Here is an 11,234-nt window from a genome sequence, read left to right on the forward strand (position 1 = left end):
TTTGTTTGTTTTACTTTAGTGGTTTGTTTATAATAGTTAAAAAGACTTACGAGATTGAATGGAAACCTTTTATACCCACACCAGATATGCCAAAAAGACCTTAGACATGTGAATGCCAATTTTGATGCATCGTTCATATTGTGCAGTTGTGATGTTTTTTGTTAACGATTGTGCTGAATAGCTTTGTGTCGAATGATGCAGGTACCTTCAAGACAATTTATACCACATACGGGAATCGCATGAGATGGATCTAGATTTGAAGATAGAATTCTTCAAACATGTTAACTAATGCATTCAACTGTCCAATGTTCTTAGGTAGCGGTCTTGTAAGATTTCTTTTGACAATATTTGGTAACAAGAGTATTATTGTAATCATTAAAATGTTATAAATAAGATATATGAAATAAAAATTCAGGTATTGAATTTTTCATTAAACATTATTTAGAATGTATTAATACTTATAAGTATCTTAGACATGTATTTGTGTGAAAATAAATTGAATTGGTTTATGTTTAAGGACAAGGCATCCAAGGCGAGGTTAACCAAGACAAAAGTCACTCATCGTAGTGGCCAGAAAGGTTTAAAAGCACTGATAACAACCTTTGTAAGTATATTAAACATGTGATATTTTTTTAATAAATTTTGTACTAGAAGAAAGTCATTGTTATCTAATTTCTCCCTATTTACTGATTGATAGGAACTAAAATATGGAAGACCTCCAAATCATTTGGAAAAGGAGGTGCTGCAGCAAAAGATATGGGTTGAATTTGTTGTTTGGATGGACTCTATGGTATGTAATCTTAGTTGGATTTCTAATATACTTTTAAACCATATTTTCATTTTATTTTTTAGTACTATTAGATATTATATCTTACCTCATTTTATGGTTAACATTGTATAACAAAAACATGCGTTGTGTTATGTAATTAATACTAACATGTAATATTGATTTTTTTTGTCAGAATGCTATAGGTAATGATTGCCAAGACGATGATCCAAATTATGTTCAACATATATCAGGAGATGATGAGGATGAGGATGAGGATAATGGTGGTGAAGGAGGAGATGATGATGATAGTTGCGGTGTTGGTGATGATGTGGATCAGAGTAATGAGGATGGTCAAGATGATCATGAGGATGATCTTGGTGGTGGTAGCTAGGCATGCACATGCATTGTTTTTTATGAAGAAATTATTGTGTAGAATGACATTGTTATGTTTAGATGGGTGTTGTGAATTTACCCTATATCAATGAGACATTTTGATTTTGTAATCATACAATGAGTTTAATTTATGTATGTTGTTAATTTATCGTAGAATAACGATATTCATGAAATATTTTGATTTGTTAATCATATTTGAATTTTACTTGTTTTGATTAAAAATAATACTGATTTTATTAGTATTATGTTGCTATTTTATACATGTTTTGAAAATTGTTAATGACACATTGTTATTTTTTTGGATGGATGTTGTCAATTTCTTTTAAATTTCTTTACAAATGATTTTGAATTGTGATATCTTCTTTAATGATATTTAGAAACTATCATATATTTCACTATGAATCTATAAAGGGGGTCATATATGTAAAGAAAAATATACTCTATATAAGAAGTCAAATGCGGATGTAACCATGGATGCAAAATTGAAAGTAAAATTGGATGTTAAACTAGGAATTAATACAAAATGCAAACAATTGACATACAAAGTGTTTTAAATTAGAAGTGAAAAATTGTGCAATAGTTGACACAAAGAAGGGAAGAAAACATCGCATACAAAAGGATATCAAATTGGGCAAAAACAAGGACACATAAATGGGCACCAAATTAGATGCAAAAAAAGACAACAACTAGATGTAAAATAAGATGCAAAGTTGAGCGTTAAAAAGAAGCAAAAAACGTTACAAATTAATATGCTAAATGATGATGCAAATAATGGTGTAAATTTGGGATGCAAACTTGGGTGCAAAAAAGGAAAAAAAAAGATGTAAGAAAAGACATAAAACAAGATGCAAAATGGGGCTGAAAAGAGGTGAAACCAAGGATGCCATATTGGATGTAAAAAATGATTCCTAATCACATGCAAATTTAGGCTCGAACTCAGACACAAAATTATATGCAAATGTGGACACAAAATGAGGCAAAAAAAGATGCAAATTTGGATGGTGAAAACGATGTAAAACTAGACACCAAAAAAATGCAAAATTGGATGAAAAAGTTTGTGTAAATAATGGTGCAACATTGGACACAAGTAGACACAAAAAAATGGTGCAAAAAGGGGCATAAAATAGCTAAAAATTGGATGCAAAACTTGGTGCAAAAACAAATACAAAAGTAGACGTAAAAAATGGCTCTAAATTGAATGTACCATTAGACACAAAATAAGATGCAAAGGTGGACACAACACATGACTCAACATAAGATGCAAATATAAATGCAAATTTGGATGCTCAAAATGATGTAACATTAGATGCAAGAGATGGTGTTAAAAATGATGCAAAATTGGATGAAACAAATGACGCAAAATATGGTGCAAAATGAGATGGGAAAAATTGAGACAAATCAAACGTAAATGTGGATGTAAAAAATGGTCCAAAAAAAGATGCAAAAATGGGCACAAAAATGGATGCAAAATTTGGTGCTAACTCAAATTCAACACATGGTGCAAAGATAGGCACCAAAGCTGGTGCAAAAATAGAAGCAAAAACTAGTGTAAGACTAGATACAAAACCTGGCGTAAGACTAGATGCAAAAACTGACACAAAATGGATGCATAAAAAGACGTTAAATTGGATTCAAAATACAGTGTAAACTTGATGCAAATGATGGAGCAAAAATGGAAGCAAAGAATGACACAAAATAGGAAGCAAAAGAGAATGAAAAATAGATGCAAAAAATGACACAAAAATAGAAGCAAAACTTGTCATAAAATAAGATGCAAATCTTGGTTCAAAATTTGACGCAAAAAATGATGCATAGTTTGGTGTAAAAAATGATGCAAAATCTAGCGTGAAAAAGGATGCAAAATCAGGTGCAAAAAAGGACGCTTTAAAAATTGTACAATAGAGCCAGATTTAGCGCCAGGTCGCTCATCACAATTACAAAAAAAATGCACTAAAATCTGGCGCAAATCGCTGGTTTTGTTGTAGTGTTAGATCACTCATTCCGGCACTGGAAATAGAGTGGAATTCACTCCAGATGTAGTGAACATATATGATCTACATAGCAGCTCCAAAATTTCAACTGGTAAGGTAAACAATGGAGCTAGACTGTATACATTTTCTGAATTTATTGAATCTAAATCCTCCTTATTTCTTACACATGCTCATGATAGTAGTAGGCTTTGACATGAGAGGTTTGGTCACTTAAATTACAGGTATATGCAGCAGCTAAGCAAGAATGAGATGGTGGAAGGATTGCCAAATATCAATTTCTCCAAAGGAGTTTGTGAAGGGTGTGTCCTTAGCAAACATCCCAGAGAAAAGTTTGACACCGACAAGACTCATAGAGCATCCTCTCCTCTAGATCTGATCCATAGTGATCTCATGGGGAATTTTCCTTATCCTTCCATCAACAAAGCAAGGTATGTGCTTATATTTATTGATGATTTCTCATGGTATACTTGGGTGTATCTTCTCAAGGCCAAATCTAAAGTTTTTGCGCACTTTGAAGATTTCAAAGCACTAGTTGAGACACAGTCAGAGAGAAAGATCAAAGCTCTCCGTACAAACAATGGGGGGGAATATGTTAACACAGCACTTCGGAACCTTTTCCTTCAGTCTGGCATACAGTTGGAGTACACAGTTCCATACACTCCGCAGCAGAACAAAGTTGCTAAGAGAAAGAACCGATCTCTCAAAGAGATGGCTTCCTGCATGTTGCATGCTAAGGCACTGTCTCATAAGCTATGGATGAAGCACTTAATTGTGCTAACTACATCCAGAACAGATCTCCTCATACGTCTGTCAAGGATCAGACCCCCTTTGAGGCTTGGAGCGGCACTAAACTAGAGGTCACCCACTTCCCAAGCATGGGCCAGGATCCCCTTTGAAAAGAGGAAAGCTCTTGATCCACAGAGCATTGAGTGCATCTTTGTTGGATACCCTGATGGTGTGAAGGGATACTGACTCCTGATTCCCTCTACGGACAAGCTCATCATTGAGCGAAGTGTCAAATTTGAGGAAAGTCTCTTGCATGCACCTCAATTGCCGCATGCAGACACTTTTTATCTACCTCATGTCTGAAATGATGACTGAGTACACTCAGATGCAGATGCAGAGCATGCAGATGCCGAGGTAGAGCATGAAGATGTAGAGAGAGAGTCTTCAGATACAAATCTAGTGCATGCAAATGATGATCCACATCCAAGTCCAGATCGGGCTTCCAGCAGTGAATCATATTCCCCTGTCATAAATCAGAGAACAAGGAGCTTACATGAGATATATGCACAAGACCACCCAGCTACTAGCAATGGTCTTGTGGGGGATAATGATGATCTGCAGAGGACTAGCTCAGAGTTTATTGAGCCTCCTCTTGTCCTCACAGCCACTGAACCATCGCCATCCTGGCATTGTCATTTGGTAGAGTGTTTTGATCCATAGTATTATGTTGAGGCTGTTGGGCATCCATCTTGGGAGTCCGCCATAGAGGAGGAATATAAATCCCTCCTCGAGAACCAGACCTAGGATCTGGTCCCCCTTCCTTCAAGAAGGAAACTTGTCTGATGCAAATGGGTCTACAGGACCAAGAGTGTTGCGGATGGGAAAATCACCAGACGGAAAGCGAGGCTTTAGAAGCAAATATGGATTCCATATGCCTTACACTTGCCATTGCGGCTGCCCAAGGATGGGAAATACATCAGATGGATGTGAAAAATGCCTTTCTTCACGGAGACCTATCTGAGGAGATCTACATGGAGCAGCCACATGGTTTCATTCAGGATTCATCTTTGGTCTGCAGACTGAAGAAATCTCTCTATGGCCTTAAGCAGGCCTCGAGAGCTTGGTATGCGAAGATGGATTCTTTTCTCTTATCACAAAACTTTGAAATATGCAAATCTGATCCGAATGTTTACATGCTTAGGACACATGATTCTCTTCTTATCTTAGTTTTGTATGTGGATGATCTCCTAATCACCGGCAGCTCGGCTTCAACCATTGCTACAGTCAAGAGGGCCTTGCATGATAGGTTCTTGATGATGGACATGGGTCCATACACTTCTTTCTTGGTCTTGAAATCAGCCAGGATGCCACAGGCATCAAACTCTCTCAAGCTAAGTATGAACGGGATCTCCTCGAGAGATTTCGCATAACTGACTGCAAGCCAGCACCGACTCCTTTTCTGTTTGGGGTCCGCCTTGAGGATAGAGGTGACAATCCATTAGTTGACAACACTCTCTAGCGACAGCTAGTCGGGAGCTTATTGTACCTGACCCACTCTAGACCAGATCTCTCATATGTAGTAGGGGTAGATTCTAGATACATGTAGGAGCCGCATGAGCTACACTAGAATGCTGACAAGCGCATCCTCCGATATGTGCAGGGCACCATCACCTTTGGGATTCACTATGCAATAGGCACTGCATTGAATCTCCTTGGCTTCACAGATTTTGATTGGGCGGGAGACAACATTGATAGCAAGTCCACCTCCGGATATTCACTCAGTCTAGGATCTGGCCCTATCTGTTGGTCGAGCAAGAAGTAGGTTGCTATTGCTCTCTCTTCAGCTAAGGCCGAGTACAGAGGAGTAGTCAAAATCACCATTCAGGCTTTGTGGCTACAACACTTTCTCACTGAGTTGGCCGTCCAGTTCCAACAGCCCATTGTCATCTGTTGTGACAACCAGAGCACTCTCAAATTTTGCAGGGATCCAGTACAGCGGCAGCGGACGAAGCACACAGAGATCCATATGAACTACATCAGAGACTTAGTACATGATCGGGTCATTGATTTGTAGTTCTGTCCTTCAGCAAAACAAACTGCAGACATCTTCACCCAGACATTCACTGAGAAGAAGTTTCGCTCTCTGCGTGATCGTCTTGGAGTGAAGGACACAATTGGTTAGCAACTGTCTTTTCTTCTTCTTTTCTTTTGATTACATTGTATTTTGAGCGGGGGTTTTTTCCCACGAGGTATTCCCTCTTTCCTCAATTTTAGTACAAGTTGGACTGTATTTTGGGTGACCTTTGGCCTTAGTTGCCAAGGCCCATTTTCTATTTTTCCCCATAGTGGTGTTCAGGGGGGGTGTTGGAAGTACTACACACCTACATGCGAACTATGAGTTAGAGCATGGGACCACATGCAAGATTCCTTTTGCATGATTTACTCCTTGATTTTCTCCTTCTTTAACTCCGCAACTGGTTAGTTCTTTTGCATGATTTACTCCCTGATTTTCTCCTTCTTTAACTCTGCAACTGGTTAGTTCTTCTACATGATTTACTCCCTGATTTTCTCCTTCTTTCACTCCGCAACTGGCTAGTTCTCTCCGGAACTTGTTGTAGGTGTTGAGTCTTCTCATTGATCACCACTATAGTGCATTACCTTTGGATCTTCACCTAGTGATGCTATATCATGAGCATTGTAACCTATTTTCTAATGAATCATTCTTTTCTTCTTTCGATTTTCTTTTAGTGTTTTTGCTCTGCAAAGCTGTGTGTTCAACCTTTACTAGCTAGATTCATCTGTGAAGGTTTTCTAACACATTTACATGGTATCAGAGCTTGGACCTAGGTTCGATTCCCCCAAGTTGATTTTGAGGGGGGGTTTTGGAAGAATCACCACACCTCTATAGAATCCGTAATTTCCACCCTGGGGATCCTAGTTACTAGTTTTTAACGTTTACCAACACCTACGGGTTTTGGTGTAACGGAAAACCTCCACATTTTCTATGGAAACGTGGCCCACAAATTCCAGGAACTCGTGGACTCTTCTTTAGTCAATGGAGCTCATCCATCCGCTCATAATGAAACTTAGTCTCTCTAGAAAAGGAAACGCGGCTCCTAAAACCCATTTGAAACTCAGCCAACCACGATAGAAAACTCGACCCAACTGAAGCAATGTTCGTCCTTTTGAAGGAAGATACAACGCCCCCTCTCAAGAGGAACTCTTGGTCTTCAAAACCCTAGAAACTCATTTTCTTCACTACAAGGGACTTGTTCAGCAAGATGCCAAGAGACTCATCCTCAAGAGTTCACCATAAACTCAACCTTACTCCACTGGGTGTTTCCCCTTCAATCTTGGGCATAAATAAATGATTCTACCTCTGCAAATGACATGTTCTTGGCACTGTGCTCGTCATAAATGAGTCAAGGATGCAAGCGTGATTTCTTTAGAAACCCGGCCTTAAAAAATTTCTTCTAGGATCCAATCTTCTATGTCTTGGATTCAATCTTCACGACCCTTGGAGACTATATAATCCTGCAACCAAAATTTAGAACCATGATCTCCTGCAAACAAATAATTTTCAAATGTTGAATACTATGTACAATAAGTGCAATGGAAGATTTGAAGTAATCTTTCTCAGAAATTAACTAGGGTGGCACTTGAATTCCACCAAAATTAGCTTGATTTTCACTTGAAACTCTTGAACTTGTTTCTCCTTTCAATTATCAATGATAAATATAAGAATAGAATGATTTGCAATTAAGCCCATCCTCCTTTTATAATTCTACATTGAACCTTCTTCTATCTTCTAGACTTTCATTTTCTCTATTATTTGATTGGTGGTGCCCATTTTCCATAACTTTTTTCTGTAACTATGAACTCAAGGAATGCTTAAATCTTAATATTCATCTCAACAATTTCTGCTTCACAATTTTAAAGGATGCAACGTATTCAAAATTTGAAAAAAGGATTTAAATTGAGAAATTATCTGATACAAAGAACATATATCCAAAATTGACAGACATTCTTTCCATGACTCAACAATTTGAGAAAATTAGAATACATACACCCAGTCATTTTCGCCCTGAATTTTTGTTTTTCAGGGTACAACTTCCTCTAAGTTCTTTTTTATAATCCTTAGAGGAATGTGATTCCACCGTCTAAGAATAGTTCACCTTTGTTTATTTCTTTTCCAAAATTGATGGCCAATAATGCGTATTTGCAGAGTTTTCCCCAATTTTCCCCTAAAACTAGTTTGCTGACATTTGTGAAGATTTTTTCAGGATGAAAAAGAACTATTGTATTTATATAAGATATATAAAAAAACCACATATACATATTGAAAAACATAGCATATGACCGCGAAAGGATTTTCAGGATCAGCATATAAAACCATAGTCAATACTGGGGAGACAGGGCCAAAATGACCGAACTCCCACCATCTGAAGAAGACTGTAGACAGGAAACAAAAATAGGATTAGCCAAAGCAAATCGGCCACAAAAAATATAAAACATTGAGATATGTTCCTGTGGAGATAAACCACATCATAATACCACAGACCTATTGATATATAAAGCAGGAAAAACAACACTAAAAGGATCAAATGATCTGCAAGCAAGAAATTAAAAGTCAGAAGGATAAAAATCCTGTATGAAGTAGATATCCCTTTCAACAGGGACGTGAAGATGCCAAAGACCAGGAGCCTCAAGAAGACCCTTCTTCGACAAAGCATCTGCCTGCCCATTTTTATCCCTGAAGATGTGTTGGATTGAGCCATCCTTCAGAAGATTCCAGTAGAACTTTATCCTGTCTAGCCAACCAATGAGGTGAGGACTGGAGATGGTATTATTTCCCTTTACATATTCCACCATGATTTTTGAATCTCCGTAGATAGAAACACCCTGAAGATTAAGAAAGAGACAGAAGTATAAAAGGCCAGCGAGGGCCATTGCCTCGGCCAAATTGTTGGTGCCTCTTCCCCCATTCCAAAAAATTAAAAATTTTGTGTCCTTATCTACTATAATATGAAAACCATAGCCACATGATCCATTTTGCTCGGCGCCATCAAAACACGCCCTCGGCATAGATGAGATTTCCAGAGAAGGATCAATGCCAACCTGTTTCTTATGCTTGGGGGAGGAGAGAGGGACAGCTTCATAAAGAGAAGAAATGTCAAGAAGGATTTCCAGGAGGGGGGTGCTTTTACCTTTGAATATGAAATTATTGTGCCATTTCCAAATGCACCATACAGAGATGATGAATATTGTCCTCCATGACTCTATTTGCTCACTGTACCAAAAGAAAGCTTCCTTTATAGAAGCATGAGACAAATGCTGAATGCCGAAGAAATTCTCCAGAGATGACCACAGTTTCTGAGTACCCAAACAACTTATGAATAAGTGATAGTTATCCTCCTCTGCAGACCTGCAGATGGGGCAATAGCCCAGACCCTGCCATCCCCTCTTTCTTAAGTTCCCCCACGACAGGTTTTTATTGTGAAATAGCAACCAAGAGAAAAAAACCATTTTGGATGGGCACCTCACTTTCCAGAAAACAGGAGGGAAAATAAAATTGCATGAAGAATGTTTTTGCTTGATCAAGCTCTGATAAACATCCTTTACTCGGATGGATTGCATCCCTTTTGCATTTTTCCAAATTAAAACATCATGTTCTGACGTGCGGAAAATGCCACTGTTCCTGAGCTTTATCCTGAGATGGTCCCATTGAGCAGCAATGTCATCCGGCATTTGCAAACTATCCGCTTCGCACCACAGAGGAATAGGACCCCGCCACCCGGAGATTAAACCGTCCCAGAAAAAAATACCTCTTCTGTGGAGGAAAGCGAGGAAGGATTCCGGGACAATGATCTCCTCCGTGCCACTTAGAAATGTATCTTTTCCAATAAGGATCTTTTTTCTAGATTGAAAATGCCATATCAAATTCTTCAGAAAGAAGTTTTCCATTTTACGGAGACTTAACCAGATTGACGATCCATAGGATGGACCAATCCTTTCTTTCCTAAACCAGAAAGATAAATTCTTTCTACCTAGATACTTCGTTTGAATAGCTTTGCTCCAGGGCCCTTCATCGAAAACACCCCTCCATAATGATTTGCATAAGAGAGCCATACCAAAAGATCGCATATCCAGAAGACCCCATCCCCCCATATCCTTCGGCAAAGTAATATGGGACATTTTCGTGAGATGATATTTACTTTTTCCTACCTGACCCCCCCAGATAAAATTAGCAGTGAGCTTATTCATTGTTTTTATTATGCTTGAGGGGAGGAAGAACAAATGAGCCCAGTAGACAGCCAACTCGTTTAATACAGACTGTGCCAATATTACTCTACCTGCCAAAGAGAGACTTCTATACTCCCATACTGATATTTTCTTGTAATATCTCTCTGGGATCCATTGCCAGTCCGCAGATGAGTAAGCATTTGCTTTCAGTAAAAACCCCAGATATTTGATTCCCCCACTGATGGATCGAGTCTCAATACCGAAAAGAGTACATAACCAGTCTATATCTTCCTGTTGAATGTCATTATGATAGATAATAGACTTCGAACAGTTTATCAGCAGCCCCGTTGCCCTCTGGAAATTTTTGAGAATTTCATAGTATGAAAGCCATGTGATTCTGCATAAAATCCCAAACAAAATGATATCATCCACGAACAAATTATGAGAGATCGCAACATTTCTGCATATGTGCAACGGCCGACATCTATTTTCCTGTACAGCCTTGTTTATATGTAAACTGAGGGAGTTCATAGTTAATATGAATAGCAACGGGGATAAAGGGCATCCCTGGCGAAGGCCTCTGGATGCAGGGAAGAAAGTCGATGGAAACCCATTTATGATAACTGCATAATTCACCTTTTCCACGCATGCCATGATCCAGTTTATCATGCCGATCCTCAGCCCGATCTTCGCAAGCAGACATCTAATGAATCCCCAGTCCAAACAATCATATGCTTTACGAAGATCGATCTTGAGAATGACTGCATCCTTCTTTTTTGCATGAATAGCAAAAAGACCTTCTTGAGTTGTTGCCACCGCATCTAGGATATTTCTTCCCTGAAGGAATGCATGCTGGTCTGATGATAAAGATGACGATAGGATTCCTTTGATTCTTTCAGCAATTATTTTTGATATGATTTTATAGGAGATATTACATAATGAGATCGGACGGAAATCCATGAACGATTCTGCATTCCCTTTTTTTGGAATGAGAGCAATATTTGTGGAGGATGTTTTTTGGTTGATGCTGCCCGACATCCTCGTTGCTTCTACCATCTTTAACAAGTCTGTTTTGATTAGATCAAAAAAATGAATGAAAAACTCTATTGACC

At 38.4% G+C, this 11,234-nt stretch overlaps 1 protein-coding gene across 1 annotated transcript; it reads left to right on the forward strand.

Annotated features, from left to right (window-relative positions):
* The first annotated feature begins 238 nt into the window (after positions 1 to 238).
* Positions 239 to 1,278, forward strand: LOC149239051 (uncharacterized). The gene is made up of 4 exons (XM_089367051.1): positions 239 to 326; positions 518 to 604; positions 698 to 790; positions 963 to 1,278. Exons 1-4 carry the CDS (start codon positions 279 to 281, stop codon positions 1,158 to 1,160), a joined length of 426 nt encoding a protein of 141 aa, XP_089223177.1. The 5' UTR covers positions 239 to 278; the 3' UTR covers positions 1,161 to 1,278.
* Positions 1,279 to 11,234: the final 9,956 nt, after the last annotated feature.

The sequence above is a fragment of the Pinus tabuliformis genome, chromosome 8 (assembly GCF_031772625.1).
Source record: "Pinus tabuliformis cultivar Carrire ecotype Pingquan chromosome 8, CPIR1, whole genome shotgun sequence".
Lineage (NCBI taxonomy): Eukaryota > Viridiplantae > Streptophyta > Pinopsida > Pinales > Pinaceae > Pinus > Pinus tabuliformis.

What these genes read in the sequence shown, in the direction of transcription:
- LOC149239051 (XM_089367051.1), top strand. Translation starts at nt 279, where the DNA reads ATGTTAACTAATGCATTCAACTGTCCAATGTTCTTAGGTAGCGGTCTT. An exon ending in TGTTCTTAGGTAGCGGTCTT is followed by an intron (nt 327 to 517) that starts GTAAGATTTCTT and finishes TTTATGTTTAAG; the next exon opens with GACAAGGCATCCAAGGCGAG. An exon ending in TTGTTTGGATGGACTCTATG is followed by an intron (nt 791 to 962) that starts GTATGTAATCTT and finishes TTTTTTTGTCAG; the next exon opens with AATGCTATAGGTAATGATTG.